We start from the raw sequence: 26012 nt of genomic DNA on the forward strand, positions 1-26012 counted from the left end.
GAACTCAACACCAGAATCCTGCTACACTCCGCATCCTGAAGCCAGGCACAGTCCCTCTGTCCCTTCTGTGTCCCATTTACATTTCTTATGTACAGTGTACTATTGTCTGAGGTCTTCTTTTATAAAATTGCAATGTATTACAGTCCCAGTTATTACAATTTTGTATGTTTCTACTTAAATACCAGGGGCAGCCTGTACTGACGTCAGGTCTGCCATTTAAAAGCATATCAGTTTAGCCACTTGGGCTCAACGCCGCTAACTTGATCAGTTTTCTACCAAATCGGTGTATTTGGCCCTCTGTACTTTTGACACAATTGTGTTTTTGAGTTCCTAAGGTTACTGAGCGCACCAGATGAGTGCTCATAGGGTAAAATGTTCTATACGCTTCAATCTGGGGAACCACTATGAAACATTGTGGGTTGTATCTCAGCCACAGAGGGGCAAGCCCCATCTGTATTTCTTTTTCTAGCCTAATATTAGCTGCCTTTTTCACATACCTGGTAATAAGTGATTTTCCTCTTCTCACACTATATACGATATTCTAACCTCTGCCTGCTCGACGTGACTAAACCTGCTCAGTGAAGCATCCAATTTGGAGTGAAAAAGTATTGGTGGCCTAGGGCACCAGTGGGGAGTGACAATAGGTTAAGGTAGTGTCTAGTAACTGACAGACACTGGGTGCCCCCCATATCCCCCCCAAAAAAAACCTTCACAATTAGACTCAAGAACATAGAAAAAGAGTAAAAAAGGCACATTACTTGTTGCTCACACGCACTTCAAAAAGTGCAGACAGAAACCACAGCACTAAAAGGATGTATACATAATGCTTTAAATCTTTAATACGCTGGAAACGATGAGGTTATGGCTCAACCAAACGACACCAAATAAAAAGTTAAAAATCTTGAACTCTGTAATGTTCTCTTCCTTCCACAGTGAAGCCGAGTACTTTAGAGGGGTTTTTGTTTTTATTGTACAGTCCTTTCGTAGTTGAAAACAGTAACCTGGAAACACCGTCAGGACCCGAGCTGCTGATGAAGGAATCTCTTATGATGAGCTACAGTTGCTGGGGCAAGAAGGGGGGAGAGCATGAAAGGAGCTGATCTTTTTCTAAGGCTGAAGCCTAGCCCTTAGGACTCATTCCACATTCAGGACACAAATTCTTCTGCAGTGCTTTGGGTTCATTCTCGATTCTCCGCATTCATAAAATGCAGGGGTTTGTTTTTTGCGAGAAGTGAATATCTCATAACTAACTGTACGTATCTCTCCTGTTCTTTAAATGCAATATCCCTTAAGGAAAGATGTATCGTTTTACCCACAGACAAGATTTAAGGCAAAGTGGGATCTGCTTGTCCGTCTTCGTTGCCATCATGCAATCGACAAACCCAAGAGGGCCAAGCAGCTCCTGGGATACCTTTAACTTGTCTGCCGTGCTTAGACACACTCGTCTCCTACCCACCCTTGGACATATTTTATTGCTGGTTTTAATTGTTTACAGGATCAAAAAAGTTTGGCAGATCCTTTGGCATATGCCAAGTTGTTGAATCATGAAAGTCACCACAGCTAAAAATGAGACATATTCCAGTTATCCAGAACAGGGTCTGGGTATGGGGCTGAGTGTCTGAAGAGCCATTTAAAAAGAGGGTGCTGTACGGAGTAGCGTTGGTGGTAGGCGAGTAAGTGGGAAAACAAAAAGGTGTATTAGGAATCTCTCGAGTCCAATTTCCAGAGATTTTGCTGTTCCAGTCCATTCTTCTAGTTTTCAGAATGTATGCTAATCCGGAACACAGTGGATCAGAACATTTTACAGGCTGTAGTGTTTCGACTTTCAGAACCGGGACTTGTGCTTGGCGAAGAAACCACGGGTGTCAGGAAACAAAGTATGTAGGTCATTTTACCCGTTTCTCAGGCTTCCTCTGTGTCTTTCTGTGTCTCAAGCGTTCTCCTGCAACCACTCTTTCACAGTGGAGTTCAAGTGAGATCAGCAGCAGGGCAATGTCTTGCCACCCCGGTGGAAGGTGCACCCATGAATCCCATTCAGACCTCTGCTGGTGCGCTAGCTCGGCAGTTCTTGTGAGATGAACCGGCGCAGGCGATCCAGGTACTGGGTATAGAGTTCGATATCATTGTGACCGGCCCCCTCAACCCAGAGGGGCTCCACTGCTTTAGGGCAGCGCTCATACAGTGCCAGGCCATGCGAGAAATCGATCACCTCATCTTCTGTGCCATGGATGATCAGGACCGGGGAGGTGATCTTCGACACCTTGTCAACACTAGGAGAGTACAGGAAAGCAGGAAATTAAACCGGGATTGCTAACATTGCACTACATTTTCTCTTTAGGGCAACGTTCACTTAAAATAGCATGCAATTAAGTCTACATATGACCTGACGAAGGCCACAGGGGGTGACTCCCCTTTACATGGCTGAAACAAATGTATACACATGGAACTTGCAGTACACAGCTTGGACACATCACGCACCATACTAGTTTACACTGCAATCAGACCAATTGTTCATTTCATCAGGTCACACATTCTCACTCACACCAGATAGTTATAGGTCTTTGTTGACTAACCAGCACTGTAGCTGAAAAGGAACACTACTGACATAATTGTGTTGTATATGGACTACGAATGTGAACTATGAGTTTTGTGCTTTGAAACTCAAGACATTTTATTGGGTTATACAAAGTAAATAACAGTAGTGATTGTAAAGAAAACCAAGGAGATATTTGTAGGAAAAAAAGCAAGGACCTTCCTAAAATTCAACGCTTGAAGCAGAAGACTGATCTTCAATGTAAGAGGGACCGCTAATATATATTCAGCGCTGACCAGTCCCAGATGAGGCCCTGGGGATGCAGTGTGCATCCCTAGCCTAAACATCGGGAAAGTGGAGTTGAGATAGATTCCCAACACAACTTTATTCATTTTTCCGCTCACCCACTTGCAACCATGCGGCTAATGTGTCGGTTTTAGATTCACATGCTGCGAATAATCTAGACATTTAGTGTTTGTGTATATACTTCAACTTGTTTTGTTATAGACGTGTGCAGAATTACTTTGTACTACATCCCGCTGAAACCCACAATACAGCTGGTTCCAGAATTCACCTCAGACTTCTGTTTTTCCTATTTTGTGCTGTGTCCGAATGCATACACTGCCCACTCAGCAGGGACGTGGAGAAGGTGCATGCAAGGATCATGCTGCAAAATCACACGCAACTAGCGTGCTTTCCTTTTACAGCCTCAGCTTGTTGCAGATTCAAAGGCTGTGCATACATTGGAAAGCAGTTTGCTGCACTCCTCTGATGTGGTGGTGACTGCACAGTGGAAAAATATCTTTGCCACTGGCATCTAAAGAGGAAGTTCCAGTGATTTTATTCTTAGGTCTGGAATTAGACAAGACCTATTGATTTTAATAAAATTATATACTATACCTACTTATAAAGGCTTCCAGTGAGCCCTCTTCATCCTTTGGTCTATTCTGGTGTCATTCACACTCTAATTCTGCCCACTCGGCACACAGCATGGGACAGGGGGTCAGCCCACCTCAGTCGTAAGCTAACTTGACTGTGAAGGACTGCTTTCTGCCCTTTCAGAAGGAGCATATGCAAACAAACAGTAGTCCCCTCTGTGCCACGAGCTATTATGGTAATGTGTCTTTTTTTAGACCCAAAACATTTTCGTTTCTAACCAATGTCACCTTTCTTTTTTAACTTGACAAGTGCTCAGCAGCGTCCCCAAAAATAATGTTTTGCAAAAACAAAGCGATCACTGACAACGCCAAAATGTCGGTAGCCAGTGCCAGACCTCTCGGCTTTGCTAATATTGATTGCAAGTGCAGCCACTTTCACTTTTTTTTTTTTTTTTTAACAGCTGAACTTTAACGTTTGACAGCTTCCATCTTTCTCTCCCTCCCCGCTATTCTTCAAAACACTTAAAGTGGAAAAGAGGCACACAATACTTAGCACGTATGTAACAAAGAAACAAAGTGTCAGTGCATAGCCGCGGCATACCCAACTGTCTGCTCCTGGACGCCCACTAGTGGTCTGCACTGGCGATCCACGCGCGGTCACTGGAGGGGTTTTACTGAAGTGCCAGCGCCCGAGCCCCACACGCGCTCTGACTCTCTGCGGCTCCAAGGGGCGCCCTCCCCGGTGCCCCGGATGGACTTACTTGCGGAAGGCATCGAAGCAGTAGGTCTTCTTCATGTCGGGGAAGGCCACCCTTATCCCAGAGGTGAGCGCCGAGTGCAGCACAACGGCGGCGCACTCGTATCGCGATGCGAGGTCCACCGTCGGCACTGTCCCGATACTCTGCCCGTACAGAATGATGTTCTCTGGGGAGATGCCGTACCTGGAAGGAAATGCATAGAATTAGCTTTGTGATACCATGGGCACGGTGGAGCAGGGACAATTCAATATTTCTAACAGATTGAGTGTTCAGAAACACAACTAAGACACGTGGGTGAGACGCAGAGTGGCAGCAAATGGTGACACACACACACACACATTCCCACAGTGTGTCGCAGAAGCCCCACGAGGATGGCAGATTTCAACAAGCATTTACAATGCAACGGTCTCGGCATTGTTAAAGTTAGAGCTATTAACATTGCTCATGACAATGCCGTTTCTTTAAATGTTTTAAAAACAAAAACATAAACAAAAATAATGTCATGAGCAATGCCAATAGCTCTAACTTTACCAATGCCGAGACCATTGCATTGTAAATGCTTGTTTTCTTCTCCTTTGGTGCTATCAATATTTTCAACAGCTTGGTACCTCCTGAACACGCTTTATTATTGAATCCTAATTACAATTGACACATGTACGATTTAAATCTGCGTGCTCTGCACAGAGGCCACGAATTGGATGGGCATGTAGTCCAAACATATTCATGAGCCACTGACGAGAACTCTGAGAAACTCGCACAGCCTTGAGCTTCAACTCCAAATCTGTCAATCATACCCCATTGGGAGCAGCTACCCCTAACTGGTGCACGCCCAAGCGCCTAAGGGCACTGCGTTCACAGTAGGCGCTTCACAAGAGCCACACGAGGCCAGAAAAAAGAACTACAGAAAGATCTGGTAAAAGAAAATGCTCTTGGGAGACAGGGACACGTACACCATGCAGCAGGAAGTAATCCCTGTGGAATCTAACTAGGAATGCATCACTGAATTAGATTCAGAATGAATTCTGCACACATTGTCTAGAAAGAGTCACTCTTTCAGTTAAGAATATAAATCCAGGGCCCAATCGGGTCCGGTTTCAATGTCCGTGTCTAGTTACTGTCGGTGCTGAGCACTGGCAGGACCCGCCCCAATTAAAGCCCCAGGCCATACCTTCCTATTTTTGAAAGAAGCGGTGTATGAACTGAACGGGGTTTAACCCCACGTGAACACTCTCTTTCAGCCGTTTAAAGAAATATATACCGCAGGAACACGAAGACAGAAACGTCACTCGCACTAACTCTCTACCAGAGAACTGAAAAATCCCATTTTGGGCAAGCAAGTTTTCTGTCTCCGAGTGAGGCATGCAGAATTTGTTGACATCCATCACCACTGACTGACCCTAGGCGCAGGTCTTCCGAGATTGTTGTAACATTCGGTGGGGGTGGGGGGGGTCGGGGGGGGGGTTGCTTATTCGGTCTTCAACTGACAAAGACACATTAAAAAAAGACACTGTTTTTATTTTGGGCTTTGAGGCAATATCTCTAGGTCCCCGACGACAATGTGCGTCTCTCACTGGCTAGAACATTGAAAGCGCACGTGTCCACCCATCTCATTACTGCCCTACAGACCGGCCCACGTCTGGACACAACGGCCCCATTGAGGTCCAAGCCCAGGCCCTTAGATTTGCAGAAGGAGGGACGTGCCCTGTGGGGCAGCATAGAAACTGGACACTGAACTCTGCAACATCAATTTACAAAGACTCTGATTCCCGCAACACCCCCCCCCCCCCCCGACATTAAAAGAGTCACGGAATCACGCGCCATTTCCTGCGTTGTACACAGCACAGACCTGCAAATCACTCTAGTTTCACATCCCTAGCTGCAGGGGGAGGGGCGAAGGTGGGGGGGGAGAAGATGCATTGTGCTAGAATGGCAACTTTACAAACACGAAATGTGAAGAGACAGCCCAGGAGCAGGGGCTTGTAATACAAGCATTTACAATGCAATGGACTTCTGGGTTTTACAAGTGCCATCAGATGGCCCAGGGCAGGCGCGCAACACCCATTGGGCTCACCGGGCTTCAGCCCCCCCAGTCGTGTGTGACAGCCCAGCTGAGACAGCCTCGCGGGCTGGCGTCCGTCTAATTGCAGCCGCACCCGAGTACTTCACGGGTCTTTAAAAGATCAGTTACTTGGTAATGAGGCTTTTGTTGTGTGTTCACCCCTTCTTACAGCCATTCTGCCTATGGCTGGAAGACTTAGCCCCCCCCGAAATCTTTTTCAGCCCCCCCCCCGAAATTTGGCTCTAGTTGCCTGCCTGGCCCAGGGTTATACGAAATACACTCATACAAAAAAAGACACAATGAGGAAAGGTTGGGCAAAGAGAGGGGGCGAGAGGAGGGAGGGAGCTGTGTGTATTCAGATCTCACGAGGCTCATGACTAAAAGCACACCACCGCCTTTCTCCGAGGCAGAGCAGAAATGCCTCGGATAAACGCAGCATCCTTTTCGGATTCGGGGGCGTGTTTTGCTGTTATCTCCTCCTTGAGACTTCTTGCAAAAAACACGCCCCCCGATCCGAAAAGGACGGGGCCTAATCTGAATGACTGACCTCTTCTCCAGTGGCTGGCCAGCATTCAAGAGGCCAGCCAATGGAGAACAGGGGAGAAGAGGGGCTGGTTCAAGCCCCTCTTCTCCAAGTCATTAAATCTCTCGACTTCCGGTTCTGCCTTCGGCAGACCGGATGGTCCCGAGACCTAAAAACTAAAACTACGAGATTACATGAAAATAGAAGTAGGACTACAGTTTTTCATCGACCGGGGCACACGGAATTACTTTATATTTAATTCCTTGCTGCTAAACAGTCCTGCTTTAAAACACATGAGCACTCGCCCCCAGCCTTCAGTCAGCCCTTACCCGCCGAAATATCCTGGGGGTAGATCAGAGGCGCAACTAGAGCCAAATTTGGGGGGGGGGGGGGCTAAGAAAATATTTCGGGGGGGGGGGGCTGAATCTTTTAAGCCATAGGCAGAGTGGAGCTGCAGGGACTCTTAGAAGGGGTGAAACAACAGCGAGGCCTAATGAACACGCAAATGGTCTTTAAAAGGCCTGTGAAGTGCTCGGGTGCGGCTGTGTGTGCGCCGGGAAGCGGCCTCATCCCGGGCTGCCACACGTGACGGGCGGGGCTGAAGCCCTGTGAGTCCAATGGGTGTTGCGCGCCTGGGGTAGATAGTGAAAGCCAGGACTGTTCAGGTAAATCTGGGACACCTGTGGCATAATGCACTCTGGTCTATATCAGGAAAAGGAAGTACAAGGCGGCCAGCGTGGACAACACCTGGCGGGGACAAGGAGGGGCTCAGTCTTTGAACGGTCGGGGCAGGCCAGTGCCAAATGTTAAATACGTCTTTAAGAAGTGTGGGAAACTAATCGAAATTAAGATGTATGCAATTTCACCTTTTTTATATTTTTATTTTTACCTGAGCACATGTCCCGAAGTAAAAAAACAAAAAAAAACCACGAGAAACCGTTACGTGATACGTTTGAACAAAAATGTCTAACCATTGAAAGGCACTTTCTACTCGAACCAATCTCCTGCCAAGTATCTCACAGGAGACTGACAAATCAAATTTCGCTATTAAATCGTACTTTCACGAAATTTTAAAATAAACTCGTGGAGCAAAATACACATTTCTCCCAACCAATGTAGCGACCACCGACTTAATGAACATTGGCTAGAGAAAACACGCCCATGAACATAATTTGTAATTACCCATGCGACTACATCTGAGGGGCTGCATTACTACAGTTGGACACAGTGTGGCAGCAGCAGACTGGCTTGATGGCACATCACAAGCAGAAGTCTTTCTGCAGTGAGCTGCTCGTGTGTCTAGGAACAGCAATCAGTGCGGAAGAGCTGCGTGGCAGTGACATGGAGGGAACTGGGACAAGAAGTGGCCGTGGAGAGGAGACAGCACAGCATAGTGAGAAGATGAGTTGGCTCTGTGGCAGGTTTGGGTGGGTGAAGAGCTCTGCTAGTTTGGGGAGGAGGGGTCCGGAATGCAGCGGCGCCGCACTGACAGTGGAGTGGAGAGCTGCCTGGCTGTTGACTGGGGTGGAGAACGACCAGGATTGGACAAATGGGAGTGTAGAAGTGACTGAGCTGAAGGGCTCTTCGACAGTGACGTGGGGGTGGCCAAGACAGATATGGACACCTGCCTGGGCGTGCTGCCATCTCAAACCTTGCAGGCAGTGACCACATGACAGAATAGATGCAGCAGCCCCTGCGGCTACACGATGGGCTTGGGCAGACACTCACTCGTTCAGAGGGCCTGCATACACTCACCTCACCTCAAGGAAACACTATTTTTGGAGACTGGATGATCTGTCTGGGCAGACACTCGGCTCGTTTTTAGCATTAGCCAGGTTTAACCGGAGAGACAGTCAGACACCTGATTCTAAGAAGCTGCATGTGCTCCCATCATTCCCAGGGCCCGCTTGTCCGCACCCCATTTTCAGGGTCTGCCCAACCAGACACCTGGCAGTCTGTGAACCTTGGTTTTAGAGTTTGGGTCTGCCTGGATAGTCTAAATAGTCCTTCCGGCTCGACTGGACAGACGTCCTCTTTTTTACCCATGTCTTGGTAGGGCAGCATGCCAGGGCACACAGACCCTCATTACAAAGTCTGGCTGGGAACAGATTCGCTCCATTTTCTGGTGCAGACACCCGTGCTCCGGCTCGCACAAGTCAGTGTTCACAGCTCTCTTAAGGCATGGGTACTCACAAACATTTTCCCGGGGGGTGCAAAGTTTGGTCTTTGGTGTGACCGAGGGCCACACTGATGCCAGCGGGGGAGGGGGGTGTAAAGTGGGTGTAGAGGAAGCGAAGAATGTATATCTACTGGCTGAACTCAATTGAGCAATGTGAAACCAGAAAACGTGGCATGAATCTCGGCCTCTCCACTTGACCAAATGGTGTGAACCGTGGCAATAGTTTTATTTCAATTTCTCTCCCTTTTCTTCATTATCACATATAAGAGGACCTCGAAATACATGGCTTCAGGATGCATGCTGTTCAAAACCATCTCCTGTGCTTGGATGTAATCACTAATGACATTCTTGTCAGGGTGGGAAGCATGAATGTTTCTAAATTCATGTTTGAAAACCAGCACTTAAAAAACAAAGTTCTGAATGCACTGCTGTAGTTTGATTTACTAAGGTGAAATGGTTCTACAGGTCAAGAAAATACACTTTTTGAATTTTGACAAGACCGGTATTTTTACTTGTTTGCGGTCTTTGAAAATGAAGGTGTTCCTAAAGCTAAGGCCCTAGTTACTTCCTTTTGTTTAACTACAATCAACCTTTAAATAAGTGCTTGCTGTACATTAATTTTTTTTAATGTCAGTGCTGAGTTGAGCAAACAGCAGCCCATTGCTGCTGCTGCCCAGGGGGCCCCATGTAGAGGTCAGGAGGGCGCATGCACCCCCCGGGCCGTACTTTGAGAAGCACTGTCTTAGGCATGCTTTGGCGCATGAGCGCCATATTCTCAGCTACTACATAGGCAGATATGCACTCGCCTCGTTTTAGGGCTTTCCTCCGCCAACACCTCATTTTTAAGGCCTTCCTGGAAAGACAACTCACCACATTTTTAGAGCCTGCCTGGAAAGTCAGCAGCCTTGTTTTCAAGGCTCCATCTGTTAAGACACTCACTCCGCTCCCAAGACACGCCTCGACACAGCTCAATCTTAGGGTTTCCAGCATTTAATCACCGCCTTTTTCCTGAGACATGTTACGCAAGCATGAACTTGCCTCATTCCCAGGGCCTGCCTGGACAGACGGACACCTCAATCTTAAGACATCGGTGGATTCAGACTGAATTCGTTTTTAAGCCCTGCTTCCACAAAACACATAATTCTCTTAGGCCTTACCAAGATAGGCGAACTTCATTCTGAGGGCCCCGTCTCCTGAGGGCCCACATCGTAAGACACACTGTGCCCGCCTAGACAATCACAGCACGTTCGGGGGGCATGCCTGGGCGCAGACACTAATTTGAGGGTCCACCTGCGCAGAGACCACATTTTGAGGGTCTGCATGGATAGACCTGAATCACCTTCTTAGAATCTGCTTTGGCACGTGCATGATTTTTCGGGGTCCTTCTAGGAACACACCAAATTTGTTTTTAAGACCTTTCTGGGCAAATTTCAAAGGCCTGGCTTGAAGCCATGCACCACTGTAACGGCATCATTGTCAGGGCCATCCTCTATAGACATTAACTCCATCCTCCAGACCATCCCGTAAGGACAATCACTTGCTTCTCAGAGCCTCCCTGTGCTGACTTATAATTTTCAGGGAAATCCTAGGACGATAGTCACATAATTCTCATAGCCTCTCTGTACAGACACTCATTTAATTCTCAAGGTATACCTGTGTAGACACCAATCTCGTTTATAAAGGCGCCCTGTTCAGACACTCACTTTATTTTCAATGCCTCCGCGTACATTCGCCTGTTCCTGAAGGCCTTCCTGCGGAGCCACTCAACTCATTCTCAAAGGCTCCCTATTATGACAGTCATTACATTCTCCAGGTACTTTTGTAAACCCAGATTTCATTCTGAGGGTTTCTAAGGTGAAGCAGACTTGATTTTCAAAGTACCTACGCAGACACTTCTTAATTCTCAAGCCCCTGTGCAGAAGAGGGGTGGTGGTAAGGGTGCCCGCCTTATGTCCTGTATCTTTTGATTGTTTCCAACATGGTGCAACGTGCGCTGTGTAGGGTAATGGCAGCTGCAACAAACATGTTTCTGTGACAGTCTGCCAATCAGAACACGATAGATTTGTGAATCTGCAATGCAGGACGGGAGGAAAGGTTCCTCATCCAATGATCTGCCTTTATTTATTTTTTAGTGGATTTGCGAATCTGTAGATCTACAAATTAACACCGTGCTATCTCTAAAATGCAACCTCTTTATGCCCAGCCCGAGCACATTTTTAAATACTAGTTTATTGAAAACTATTGTATTGATTCACACTAAACCAAGCAGAGGCACTTCATTGAGCAAAGTTCTATCTTGCCTGTTTTAGACTTCTGTCTTACCGTTTTTATAAAACTCACCCCCACAGTTGCCCTTGTATATGTTCGCTGAATGATCTACTGCGAGCGCCCTGCAGCACACCTTTGCATAGTACTAACGTTTTATAATTTTGTTCCTGGAATTGCTAGCTCGGCATTTGTTCCATTTTATCTTAATGTTACTTTCCTAAATTACCCTCACTTTGTATATTATTGTATTTGAAATATATGTGCAGTCAGCTTGTACTGACTTCTGCAGGCCACCTTTACTGAGTTAATGTTTTATAGGACCACAAAAAATTCAAGGCCACCCTGCACAGTCTCAGCTCCCCCTCAAAGCCTACTTTCTCGCTCACTTCTTTTTCAAAGCTTCACTTGCTGATATTCTCTTCATTCCTAAAGGGACCATCCAGTGTAGTGTACTGCATCGCTAACAATCGTTAAAGGAAATTCCAGATAGTTCCTTTGTTTGATGGTCTGCTGGGGGTTTGAAACTTACGTTGACACCACTAGCAGGATGGTTCTTTTAAAGTCTCCTCAGAGCGGAGCTCACGACATTCTCAAAGCCTGCCATTGCAGACACTCACAGAAATGGCCTGTATAGACACACGCCTCTCCATTGAAGCCTACTTTTACCTACACTCACTTGACCAAAAGGCGACCCCGAGCGAATACACACCAGTGCAGTCACTCGTCTCCTCATCAAGGCCTGCCAGTGCAGACGCTCGCCCCCTCAACAAGGCCTGCCTGTGCAGACACTTGCCTCCTCAACAACGCCTTCCTGTGCAGACACTCGCCTCCTCAACAAGGCCTGCCTCTGCTGACGCTCACCTGCTTATAAAGGCCTGCCTCTGCCGACACTCGCCTCCTCATCAAGGTCTGCCTCTGCAGACACTCGCAAACTCATAAAGGCCTGCCAGTGCAGATGCTCGCATAGTCTTTATGGTCACCCCATGCACTCACTCATTTCATTCTCAAAGCCAGACTATGTAGACATGTGCCTCGTCATCAAGACCACCTGTCCAAACACTAACCTCTTCCTTGAGATCTGCCATGGAAACTCTTACCTTGTCCTCAGGGCTTGCCACGCTGCGTCGATATCAGCGTAAATGTTCTTCTCGGAAGCTCTCCCGGTGCTGACCCCGTAGCCGGAGTAGTCATAGGAGAAGATGTTGCAGTTGATCCGTGTTCCCAGGCCAATGTAGAAGCTGCTCATCTGTCCAAGGTCTACTGCATTGCCATGCGAGAAGAGGATGGTGAACCTGAGAAAGGACAGAGAGGTGATTATTGGAGAGCAGACAGACACTTACACACAAGACTAGGGCAGGTCAGAGAGCAGAGATGCAATAAACAGTGTCACCAATACAGGTATAGCTCCTTGTTGTCCCTTTTCCCCTGTCTGGGATGAAGGTTTTTTTTATGTCCTCCTGGAAGTTTGGCACAACATGAGGGAGTAAACAAAGGTGGACATGATGAGCCTCGTGTCCTGAGTGCAGCGTTCCTAGCACCAGAACTAAACATTTTGTTGCAGCAACTTGCCGCATATTTGGAGTACCCTGTTAAATTAATGGCCATGTATGCAGTAATTACAGCGTGCCAGATACAGTGGGTGGCCAGATGAGTAGCGGAACTACACCTGTCATACACGGCAAATAATGGTCCTCCATACACCTTAGATGCAATACTTTATCTTTTCCACCCATACGTGAGGCCACTCAAGACGCTTCCATTGCTAGTACAGGTGGCCCACTGCTGCTTCGGTACATGTCTTTCTTACCAAGCACATCACACCATATGCAACAGCATGTCCATTACTGGGAATGCCTATGGTGTAGCAGGAGAACGATGCCAGCTTAACCTGTGAACTGGCACGAGGCGGGTATTCACACCATAGGCGACCTCTACCGCGACGGTACACTTATTACATACGATTGCTTAATGGAGGAAGAGGGAATATCGCCGGGCTTTTTTTTATTAGTCACACATCCTGGATAAACACATTGCAACAACACCGGGGAGACATTGCACAAGAGGTACAAACATCTCATAATGCAATATGTATACGTCTTGTGTGTAGGGAGACATCTTACTAGATGGTTCGCTGATGCACTCCATACACAGACGGCAGTAGACTTGGCACCCTTGCGAACCAGCTGGGAAACAGATTTGGCCCACCGATGCACACCCAAGGAATAGGATACGATACTAGCGAGTCCCACATTCATCCCTCGCAACGAAAGGTTCCGATTGATCCAGTATTACATTTCGCACAGGTCATATCTAACACCAGACAGAATTAATTGGCATTTTCATAGACAAGATGCATGTTGCCCCCAATGCAGTCAGTGTGATGCTGATATCCTACATATGCTATGGTCGTGCCCAGCACTGCGCTGCTACTGGGAGGGGGGTGACGCAGTACCTGCCAGAGTGCACTGACAGAGTACGCTCAAACTCATGGGAGGTCTGTGTTACTAGGCATATTTGCCAGAAACAGAGCCACCACTAGATTTTTAGTCCTTGGCCTACTGGTAGCCAAGCGTCTCATCACAAGACGCTGGAAAGCTGGTTGAACCCCCATCTGTACAGGCCTGGTCCTACTCAATACTCAACTGGGCTAGGGAGGAAGGAGTATCTCTTCACAAGGAGGACACTTTAGACTTGCGTAAATTCCCTATCACATCTAACGGGGATGCAATATTGATGGCCCTACAATCGGCTTTGAGTTCTGAAGGGGATACTGATAATGACGAAATGCAAATAAACTGATGCGCACCCACATGCCAGGGACCCCATAGTTATAGTGATCATCCTGAAGGTATACAATACGTTACAAGAGGAGAGGCACACTAGAAAACCAAGGCAATAATAATTTCATTATATAGCGACTAGAAACTGCATGTAGCAACAGCGAACCTTCCACTCTTTCCTTTTGTTATTAACCTTGGGTTACATTGTTTGATCTACGACTGCATGACGTATATCCATTTACGACTGTTTAAGAAGGAGACTCGTGGCTCCACAATTCGCAAGCGAGCTGGAGGGTGTCAGTGTGATGTACGGCAATACTATACTGATTATCACGGTTTACCCTACATATAGGGCTCCTTTATGTAGAATGCCTATACTTGCTATGCATTGCATACACTATTCAGAACATGCATCAAGGGGAAGAAAAGCGGATTAGGGAATGCTTGCATTGACTGATGCTCGTAATGTACACCTATTTACGAACACCCCTGTACTGAGTCAATGTTAACTTACTGGATGTAAATGTTTCAGGAAAAACCACTAATAAACCGATTCCCCCCCCAAAAAATGGATGCAGTAATTACATTCCTGTACCCAGACCGTGCAGTATTGCTGCTCATTTAACACTTGGCACACAAATGTTGGAGTTCTGCTTTTATTAGTGGTAATTTTGAAACCCATTATGCAGTGTTGTACAATTAACATTAACAAAAACAGTCGAATGCAGTAAACCTTTGGTAATCCATTCATTGAAAAATTATCATATTTTTGGTCACCGTAAAAGAGAGCCTAGTGTTTCTGGACAACATAAATGATCACATTATGGGATAGTTAGTGGAGTGGAAATTCCGTAAGCGCTACCCTACAACATCTATTTTGTACTTTGCAGGAAGTCGCTGAAATTATGCAGTAATGGAGGAACAAATTATGCAGCAAGAAAAGCTAATTAAAACAACTTAATTCGGTGCATTTTGTGGCCATATTATTTTCGCAATTGTATCACTTCAACACTCTTTAATTTTGTCTTTACAAAAGTTTCACCACAGTGGTACGTGAAATAAAGCATTAACAACTGTAAAGCGACCGGGCAACGTTTGTAAATGGTGTACCACTGCACAGCATCAAGAGTGGCATCTTCTTTTGTAACTTTTGAGCAAAAAAAAAATTATTTTGCTGGAATGTGCAAATTATGCAGCAGACGGACTATGTGGCAAGTGTGGTGAAAGTATATTTGTGTGGAAAAAACTGCTGCTGCAGAATCCCATAATCCTAGTGAGCCCTAGTATGGGTATCATCTAATGAAATGGCCTTCTGCCAGTTTCTGTGGACAGCACCTCTAATGATAGTAATGTCTGGCCTTTGTCTGTGGACATCACTTAAAATAACTGCAGGGTCTGGCCTGCTCCCAGTATCTCTGGGCGTCACTTCTGATGACAGCAGGGTCCGGCCTGCTCCCAGTTTCTTTGGGCGTCACTTGTGATGAGAGCAGGGTCTGGCCTGTTCCCAGTATCTCTGGGCGTCACTTCTGATGAGAGCAGGGTCTGGCCTGCTCCCAGTATCTCTGGGCGTCACTTCTGATGAGAGCAGGGTCTGGCCTGCTCCCAGTATCTGTGGGCGTCACTTCTGATGAGAGCAGGGTCCAGCCTGCTCCCAGTATCTCTGGGCGTCACTTCTGATGAGAGCAGGGTCTGGCCTGCTCCCAGTATCTCTGGGCGTCACTTCTGATGAGAGCAGGGTCCGGCCTGCTCCCAGTATCTCTGGGCGTCACTTCTGATGAGAGCAGGGTCTGGCCTGCTCCCAGTATCTCTGGGCGTCACTTCTGAGGAGAGCAGGGTCTGGCCTGTTCCCAGTATCTCTGGGCGTCACTTCTGATGAGAGCAGGGTCTGGCCTGTTCCCAGTATCTGTGGCCATCACATCTGATGACAGCAGGGTCTGGCCTGCTCCCAGTATCTGTGGGCGTCACTTCTGATGAGAGCAGGGTCCGGCCTGCTCCCAGTATCTCTGGGCGTCACTTCTGATGAGAGCAGGGTCTGGCCTGCTCCCAGTATCTCTGGGCGTCACTTGTGATGAGAGCAGGGTCTGGCCTGTTCCCAGTATCTCTGGGCGTCACTTCTGATGAGAGCAGGGTCTGGCCTGTTGCCAGTATCTGTGGCCATCACATCTGATGACAGCAGGGTCTGGCCTGCTCCCAGTATCTGTGGACATCACATCTGATGACAGCAGGGTCTAGCCTGCTCCCAGTTTCTTTGGGCGTCACTTCCAGGCGCGCAACGCCCATTGGACTCAAAGGGCTTCAGCCCCCCCCCCCCCCGTCGTGTGTGGCAGCCCGGGATGAGACCGCTTCCCGGGCACACACACAGCCGCACCCGAGCACTTCACAGGTCTTTAAAGGACCTTTTGCTTGTTAATGAGGCTTTGATGGTTTTTACCCCTGCAGCTCCACTTTGCCTTTTGCTTGAATAATCAGCCCCCCGAAATTTTTTCCTAGCCCCCCCCCCCCCCCGAAATTTGACTCTAGTTGCGCCTCTGGTCACTTCTGATGACAGCAGGGTCCGGCCTGCTCCCAGTATCTCTGGCCGTCACTTTGATGATAGTAGGGTCTGGCCTGTTCCGGGTATGCGTGGCCATCCCTTCTTATGACAGACGCATCCGGCCTGCTCCCACTATCTGTGGGAATCACTTATATTAACTGCAGAGTCTGGTTCCTGCTCCCAGTGTCTGACCACAGCAGGGTCTGACCTGCTGCTAGAGCCCCTCAGATTTAGTTTTTGTATGACTCAATTGTCTGTGTTCCTCAGTTCTAATGCAATGGGGCATTAAGCCGTTGCCAGTGTCTTGGACTCTGTTTTATGTGTGTGGTTCTAGTTGGCTGAAAATGCCTAGGGCTGTGGAGAGGAAGTGACAAACAGGGTCCCCCTGAAAAGCAGATCCCCCCTCTACATCACAAGTGCCTGCAGCCTTGGCTACACCTTGCAGTCCGGGGAGAGAATTATATGGGGACTGTTGAATAGTGTGTCAGAGGGACATTAATGCATTTTTAGACTCCAGTCACATATTTGTTTCCACCAAGAACTTTGGTAAACATGCAAGCAAATCCTTGAAAACGCAGAGTGTTAGGTTAAAGATGGCGGGCCAGGAGAAGAATGGAGTGCGACAAATGTATAGGAAGAAAGCTTTAAGCAGGATCAAAACTAGACACCAACATGGTGGCTTAACGTGCCGCCTGCATGCCACAGGATGGATGTCAGCAGGGCAACTCAGCCCTTCAGTAGGAAATAAAACTAGTACCTAACCTAAAGGATGACAAAGAACTGCGTAACGCAGTTAATGCTGCACACTGATTAATGACACCCTTCTGAGGCACAGCTCAAGGTCTGAACATCCACGGAGGAGGCTGCCCCAATGACAAGCAGCAGGCAAGGCCTGTGGAATGTATGGCATGTGGCCAATGAGATGAACCTCTTGTGTCCTCATTCCCTGGTTTCTTACTGGTCCATGTCCTGGAATAGCCCTGATCACGTGACTGCCGGTAGAGAGAAGCCATCAGAGAGCGTCCTAGGCGCCACCAGGTTTTACCCAGGACTTCCTGTCCAAAGGGGCAGAGGCACCAATGTCTCACTGTACATGGATATGCAGGCAAGGTGGGCGCCACTCACCTGACTCAACTAGGTTATACAGAAGTACTTCCTTGAGTGAGGGAGTGAAGGAGATTTCAGTTTCCGCAGAGGAGGCACTGTGTAACCTTCAGCTCCCAGTAGTTCTGTCCATACCTATATGCGCACCAAGAAACTAGGCCGAAACGTAACCTCATTAGTAGGAGCTTCAGTGGTGGCTTAAGGGACGTCGAGATAATACGTCAGTGCCCCACAGTTGTAGAGCTTTGACGCCAATCTGGCATGACTTGCGTTTTTTACTGACAATAAGTCACGTTCCGCCGACAATAATGTAGCTTGCTTTGTTAATAGTTTTTCTACAATAGCTGTGGGTAGAGAACTTTCCTAGCTTTCTTGTGCCTCCAATATCTCAACACAGTGCGTTAGTAATTTATTCTATTTTGTTGCCGGTTTTTTTTATAGGGACCAAACGAGGCTCTTTAAAGTATTCCTCTGGGCCTGCTTAGCTTTTAAGGAGTAGGCTACAAACTTAGCTTTTAGCAGCAACTGCTGTGATGTCAGCTTGAATTCCATGCGGATTTGTGTGTGCGATGTGGATTTTGGTAACAAGAACACTCTGTGGTAACAGAACTGTGCTCTATCCAGCCAGGCTGCCAACCTGCCTCTAAAGACCATTGCCCCATAGGCCACTGTAGGTAAACATTTTGAGTCGCTTACCTTAAGAAGGGGAGCCAAGTCTGGTGTGCCCATTGATTGCTCACTGAGCTATCGCCGAACAAGGTACAGCAATACAACATAAGGAAAGGATAATTGGAAGCACACTCTTAGGGGAACACATGGACTTCTCCAGGGCAGGGTGGACCCATTGCTTGTTACGGACGTGGCCTGTGCAGCCATGGGTGCAGCTTGTGGCTTCCAAGGTGAATCCCAGGTGCGACCAGTATAAGATAAAACGTTGACTCCCATATCAAATTACACACTTCCACTTTTACAAGAGCTTCTACGAAACCGCTCATGACCCTAAGCAATGAAATAATTTCTGTGATAAAGAACAAGGGTTTCCACCCATAGCATTAGGCATGCAAGCACCCTCACCCGATCAATCAATATGCTCTCAAGCTGGTCAGGAAAATGCAGGACTCCTGTGCGGAACTACTGGCCTTTATATTACGTAACAAATTAAATCCGCGGGGAGGGGGGGGGAGAAGAGCAAGGTAATAGTGCTTTGGGAGTTCTGAAGCGCCAGTCATATCCCCGGTTTGCGGTGTCCAGGGAGAAGAAACTACCAAAAAAAGTTGTCCATTCCATATCTGGCAACAAAATTCCAACACAGGAGCAGACCAGAAGTAATTCAGCTCCTCATAAACTGAGTCCTCACACCATCTCTCAGCAAGCATCAATAGCTGACCTAGTCCCGTCATCATCAATGATGTGGGAGAATCAGCAGGATACAAACACAGCAATTCCTCCACCAACGACAGCTCTCCATGATCTTGGTTGCCTTCACATATCAATACAAGCCGGCAAGGCAGAAGAAAGATGCACCACTCCAACAGAAACCCTCCTCCCTCAAATTCTTAGTGAACTTCAAACAATGAAGGTATCACAGGATGAGGCTAACAAAAAAACAGATCACTTAAATCTCATCAACTGTAATATGTAGCATTAAACCACATGCATTTCTGAGGTCAAACAAGGGTGTGCGATCTAGAGGATGAAAGGTCTCAGCAAGTTATCTGTGTCGTCAAGCCGCAAACTGAGCTAGTTGACTTGCAGGTTAAAATTGACGGCGCTGAAAACAGATCGTGCCGTACTAACCTAAGGTTCACTGGCATACCAGAAGCACGTGAAAAAGGGCAAACAACTGTTAGCCTGATCTCTGATCTAGTGCAAAAATATGTCTATCCAGAAGGGGAGACACACAAATTGGATCTTACCATCACACGAGCACACAACGTTCCTGCAGTCCAATCCTTCTGCACTAAATACCCTCAGACGATACTTGTAAATTTTGGGGGCTCTCCGATCAAGGAACATATTTCCTCCAATGCCATAAAAGACGAGCTCTATCAGATTCCAGGGGACTTATCCTTCAAGATTTTTTCGGATGTGTCCGCATTTTCAGCACGCCATGGTTAGGAATTCAAGAATTTGATCAGTAATTTTCATCAAGTTGGTGCCCCACATACATTGTCCAGCAATCAAAATTAAAGTTCTTTTTAAAGGCCGTTCCAAAATGTTTTATTCAGTGGAACAAGCAAGAGATTTTTTGTGGTCAATCCAGCAGTCGGGTTGGAAGGAAGGGAGGAATAGGAGCGGTAGAGCTAGAGGTAGTAACCAGTAAATATTAGTGTAATGATGCGGAATCTACTGTTGTGATATTAAGTGCAATTTTCCCATGTATTGATTTTCTTGGATTGAGTGGCATTTACACTATTTTCCATATTACTTTTTTTCCTTGGGTTTAATTTTACTAGTCTCATTTTCTTTTTCTGGTGTGATGCCCTCGGCGGCCATGGATGATCTCCAGGTGCCATGTCAAGGCGCCACTCTAAGGGTTGGGACGGTAGAGGGTATGGAAGAGAAGGGCGTGGGTGGGCACATGGTAGGAGGCGGCGGGGTGGGAGGGAGTCTAGGATGGGTTAGGCTCTATGGTTGCCCGGGGCGAAGTGTAGGCTGTCGTTGGGGGAAGGGTGCCGGGGGCACGGGAACATGCGAGGTGTGCATCAGGAGGTAAAAAAAAATATGTGGCAGACAACTGGGAACAGAAATGTACTCTGCAATGTGTTGCAATACGTTAAAAATAGTCTCATGCAATGTCAATGGCTTAAATAATAGATTGAAATGTCAAGGCATGTTAGCCTGGCTTAGATCTTTAGATACAGATATAATACTTTTGCAGGAGGCACATTTCAAAGATAAGGGCTGTCAACCTTGCATTCCTTCGTATATTCAACATGCACATTTTGCCTCATAACAGGCTTCACATCGCGGAGTAGCTGTGCTGATCACACACCCAGCCCACACTGAAATTCTCTGGGTAGTGCGAGATCCAGGGGCTAGATGGATTCAGGTTAAAACATGAATTAGTAAGAAGTTATTATGGGTCTATTGAGGACTCATCCTCCTGCCAACATGATCTTCATCACCTTTTACAACAGGAGACGGGTCATCTGATCGTAGGTGGGGGGGGGGTCTTAATTTAATTAAGAATTTGTTCTTAGACACTTGGCACTTGAATAAGCATCAAAATAAGCCTAAATCTATACACGCCCTACAAACTCTTAATCCATGACTTTGCACTTTTTGATCCTTGGCGGGCACAAAATGTGTAGGTATGTCAATATACATGCCATTTTTAGCAATATGGTACTGCCACATTAATAATTTTTTTAAAATATCCCATGAAGTCTCGTAGGAAGATGCTGCTATACCAAAGAATGCATTTTCGGATCACTCGCCGAACAGCTTAGTAGTTCCATTGACATCATCATCACATGAACACAGATGGAGCTTTAATAAAGCAGTCTCTACAGGTGACTCCTGCGTCACGCAGGTGAAGAGCAATTCAGAGGAATTTTTGATTTAGACTCTGCCCCGGATTGTTCAGTATGGGAAGCTGTAAAGGTATATTTCAGAGGTCAGGTTATTTCCTCCCTGGCAGCTCGAAGGCAGGCGGAGAAAATACAGCATGTTGAATTATGTGAAAGGTTGGATGAAGCCATAAAACCCACACAGGCTCCCAATAAAAATACGCAGATAGCTTTAGCTGAAGCGAGGCACAACTTTCGGGAATTCTCAACTGCTAAAGAAATAGTGAGCCATGCATCATACCTCAAGAAAAGATAGGAGGAAAGCAAATTTAAAGGGAAATATTTAGTCTGGTTTTTGAAGCGCAGGGCCAATACCAACATTATTAAAACAATTTATGACCCTCTGAGCAAAACAAATCGAACGCAAACCTTCAGAGGTGGTTCAGACGTTTCATCGACATTATGCCAGAATATACTCTGAATCCCATGATAGCTCCTCTGAGGTTATTAATGAATCGCTAGGGGGTATCCAAGTGCAAACTGACCTCAGAACAGGCAGACTCAATACTGCCGGAAGTACAACTAACAATTAAGTCACTACCTAACGCTAAAGCTAGCAGAAAGGATGGAATACCTGCAGAAATATAGAAGGTGTTTTCTCAGCAATTGGCGCCTTTTCTTTTTCTGCTTTTCAATCAGATTCTTCAGGGGTGTTCTATACCCATCTCCTTTACCGAATCTGTAGTGATAAGCTTCGTAAAATAAAATAGATAAATCAGAAATCGACCCAAATTCATATCGTATATACAAATCCTCTGCACACGTTTAAAAGCAAATACATAAAGTTTCATAAATTATCACAATGATGCTTGTCTTTGTATTTTCAGATGTCTTTAATTCAACATCTTAGGCCTTCTTAGCCAACACGTGTTTCGTCGCTGTTACAGGGGATTACCCCGCGACTTCTTCAGGGCTAAGGGAATATATAAACAAGTACTTGTTGGTGTATGTAATGGTAGTAAGGAAACTATCTTTCAAATTATTGACAAAGTGACTTTGGGGACTTGTGTGAATTATAAAATAGTGAAAATTACTGTGTGGAAATCCATGTGAAACTGGTGTTGTATGTGCTTTTCATACTACTCCTTGGTGTATCAATTTATTAATGGGGGAAAGAAATAACAATAAAAGGCCCCCTGTCGTTTATGTTATTGTTATAAGACATACAAGTACAGTTGGTATTCAAGACTCCATTATATGAGTAATCCTGTGGTTGGCAAGGTGCAGGCATGCAATCAACCCATTTGGTTTTATAATCCTGAGTTTATTCATTAATTCTATTTCCTTATATTCGTGGCGAAGTGGTGCTCCCTCATGCTGTCACTCATGATAATTGGCATGGCGTTCTTTGAAATCCTAACTCCACATAAAGTAGCTTCTAGTAATCTATTCCGAGTACGAGCTTAAGTTTAACATGGTTGCTTACATTCGGATATGTAAGGATATGTAATCCAGCCAGTGTTTCACTTCCTTTGGAAGTGGGTACGGGCTAATCCCCAAGGAAGTATTGAAGCTCATGGTCCATGTTCAAGCCCTGTTCGACACTTTGAAGTCTCATAATCCATAGCACCTCTATCCTCCTGAGTGTTAGTTCCCTGTTACCTCCCCTTGGGTCTTTGTGTGTGACATCAAAACCATAGAAGGAGAACATTCTATGTGTGCTTTGAGAGTTACATTCTGCTATATGTATGGCAATCGGATATCTGGTGTCCCCTTGCTTTACAGCCCTCATGTGTCCCCCAATACGCTCTTTGAGGCTCCTGATGGTACTTCCAATGTATCTTAGTCCACACTTACTCAATAGCATACAATACATATTTTGTGTAACAGGAAATATTGTTTTCAATTTTGTACACCCTATTGTTAGGTCCCCTAAATTCTTTCTTTCTGTCAGTGGCCCATCTGCACATGGAGCAGTGGCCACATTTGAAAAAGCCCAAAATGTGTTGGGTAAGCCAGTTTGATGTTTGTTCCACTTTTGGGTAGCTGGGGCTGAGAATATTTTTCAAGCATAAACCCCTGCGAAAGGTAATCTCAGGCCTTGATGTTGTAAATTACTGCAGTGTCTTGTCTGCCGCAAGTGCCAATGTCTACGCATACTGTGTGTTAGTGTGTTTGCGTGCTTGTTAGAATCCGTAATTAAATGTACTGTTTTGTTCTCTGTTTTTTCTGGTTTGTTTTTGAGTGTCTTGTCGACTGAGCTTCTTTGGCCCTATGTATAGTTCCCTTAGCATACCCTCTGCGTAAAAATCTAGTGCCCATGCTCTCTATACAGGCCTTAAAATCCAATTCCGCACTGCAGTTGCGCCTGGCCCGTGTAAATTCGCCATATGGGATAGCATTTATCTGATGACCTGGATGCGCAATTGAGGCATGAAGGGTTGCATTACAAGCTGTTGGTTTCCTAAATAGTCTGCTTTGGCTCTTATTGTCTAGAATGAACAGTTCAACATCTAAGAGTGTAATGTTCCTCTGACTATACTGGAACGTAAATCTGATGTTTTTGTCATTGCTGTTAAGGTGTGTGAAGAATTCAATATGTTTTACAGTGGAACCTGTCCAAACCATGAGGCAGTCATCTATGAATCTGCCCCAGAAGAAGATAGATTCATTCCAGTTCCTACCCCACTCGCTCCAAATCCATTGTTCTTCCAGTCTGCCCATGAATAGATTTGCATACGAGGGAGAAAACTTTGAGTCCATAGCCACCCCTTGTTTTTGTTTGTACCACCCTTCCTAAAACAGGAAGACATTGTTGTCCAGAATAAGTTCTGTCATCTCCAAAAGCATTTCAGTGTGCTCCCAAAGGCTGGCCGATCTACGGCCTAGAATGTGACACAAGGCCTGTAGTCCAAGGTCACGTCTGATACTTGTATAAAGTGTTATGACGTCTACTGTTACGAGTGTCATACCCTCCTCCCATGTAATGTCTGTGAGCGTGCTCAGAATATGCTTGGTGTCCCTGATGTGAGATGGTAGGTTGCGGACAAAGGGCTGTAAGAAAGTATCCACATACTCAGAAATCCTTTCAGTCGGCACCCCCTATACCGGATATTATAGGCCTGCCCGGGGGAAAAGGGAGATTCATGTGGATCTTGGGAAGAGTGTATATGCAGGGGTATCTGGGACGGTCTAGTGTAAGGTAGGTGTATGTATTCATTTCTGTCCAGGAGGCATTGGTCATGCCATCCCTTAAGTTTGGTGTTGATGAGTTGTATAAGGGACCAGATAGGATTACAAGGTAGAGCTTCATAGCATGTTATATCACCGAGCTGAGAAAATATGTCATGCTCATAGTCTGCACTATTCATTAGGACAACGTTGCCCTATTACTTAAGACAACGCCGGGGTGGCCGGCTGCAGACCGATTTGAACGGTGAACATGCCACGGCCTGGAGATCCAAGGGGTTCTACCTAATACTGCCGGTAAGGAGTGAAAAAACTGGCTTTTTATAGTCCAAATACTAGACAGACAAATAAGGGATAATAATATTAACTGATTGTTAATTTCACTTTAGGATGGGCAATTCTCCTAAAAGAAACTCCCTTACACTTGGAAGCACATTAAGAAATTCGGACACAAGACTAAATAGTCTATCTCTCCAGGCGCAGAAATTATAGGAAGCCCTTCCGGGTTGGAATTATCACCGGAACTTAGGTAGGGGATCCTTCATGGTTACCAAGTACATCGTATTAGAATGTACCAATTGCCATTCTTTAGCTTATGTACCCTTTTCTCTGTTATTAAGAGACTACATGTAACTGACCTCAGGTATCGTATTTCAACAAACTACGTTCCCATACACATATTTAACTACACAATATAGTCAGCATGTATCTACTATTGAGTGACAGCATGAGGGAGCACTACTTCGCCACGAATATAATGAAATAGAATTAATGAATAAACTCAGGATTTTAAAACCAAATGGGTTGATTGCATGCCCGCACCTTGCCAACCACAGGATTACTCATATAATGGAGTCTCGAATACCAACTGTACTTGTATGTCTTATAACGATAACAAACGACAGGGGTCTTTTTTTGTTCTTTCTTTCCTCCATTGATAAATTGATACACAAAGGAGTAGTATGAAAAGTACATACAACACCAGTTTCACATGGATTTCCACACAGTAATATTCACAATTTTATAATTCACACAAGTCACCAAAGTCACTTTGTCAATAATTTGAAAAATAAAGTTTCCTTACTACCATTGCATACACGAACAAGTACTTGTTTATATATTCCCTTAGCCCTGAAGAAGTTGCGGGGTAATCCCCTGTAACAGCGACGAAACACGTGTTGGCTAAGAAGGCTTAAGATATTGAATTAAAGACATCTGAAAATACAAAGACAAACATCATTGTGATATTTTATGAAACTTTATGCATTTACTCCCCCACGTGTGCAGAGGATTTGTATATGTAGTAGAGTTGTCTGCTGGCCACACACGTGGGGATTTGGTGGTTTTTCCCAACCTTATACACTGTGCCAGATTACCTGCCATAACTGATTAGTACTTGTGATAGACCTTAGAGCGCCATTTTGCCTATTGCTGACCACCGACTGTATACCGAATTCATATTGTCCCATAAGCCTCCTCAATAGTGACTACAAGCTATTAACTAAGAACATTGCAAACAGGAATCATCAGTGAGATCGTAAATCATTCATAGAGACCAAAATGGGTTTCTACCCAGGAGGTTCCTCTGCTCAAATACACATTTTTTGGTGCAAGCGATTGACTTTTTCTCCAACCAGAACATTAAAACTGCTGCTGTAATGCTTGATGCAGAAAAAGCATTCTATCTAGTTGAATG

At 45.8% G+C, this 26012-nt stretch overlaps 1 protein-coding gene across 1 annotated transcript in view; it reads right to left on the bottom strand.

Moving 5' to 3' along the window:
* Nucleotides 1–813: 813 nt before the first annotated feature.
* Nucleotides 814–26012, bottom strand: part of ABHD17A (abhydrolase domain containing 17A, depalmitoylase) — a 75809-nt gene continuing 50610 nt past the window's right edge. The window contains exons 2-4 of the mRNA XM_085639287.1: nucleotides 12296–12490; nucleotides 4173–4352; nucleotides 814–2270 (exon numbers count right to left, since the gene is read on the bottom strand). Coding sequence (XP_085495413.1) covers nucleotides 2054–2270; nucleotides 4173–4352; nucleotides 12296–12490 — 592 coding nt within the window. The 3' untranslated portion in view covers nucleotides 814–2053. The remainder of the gene's footprint in view (nucleotides 2271–4172; nucleotides 4353–12295; nucleotides 12491–26012) is intronic.

Source organism: Triturus cristatus, chromosome 12 (assembly GCF_964204655.1).
Source record: "Triturus cristatus chromosome 12, aTriCri1.1, whole genome shotgun sequence".
NCBI classification, from domain to species: Eukaryota; Metazoa; Chordata; class Amphibia; order Caudata; family Salamandridae; genus Triturus; species Triturus cristatus.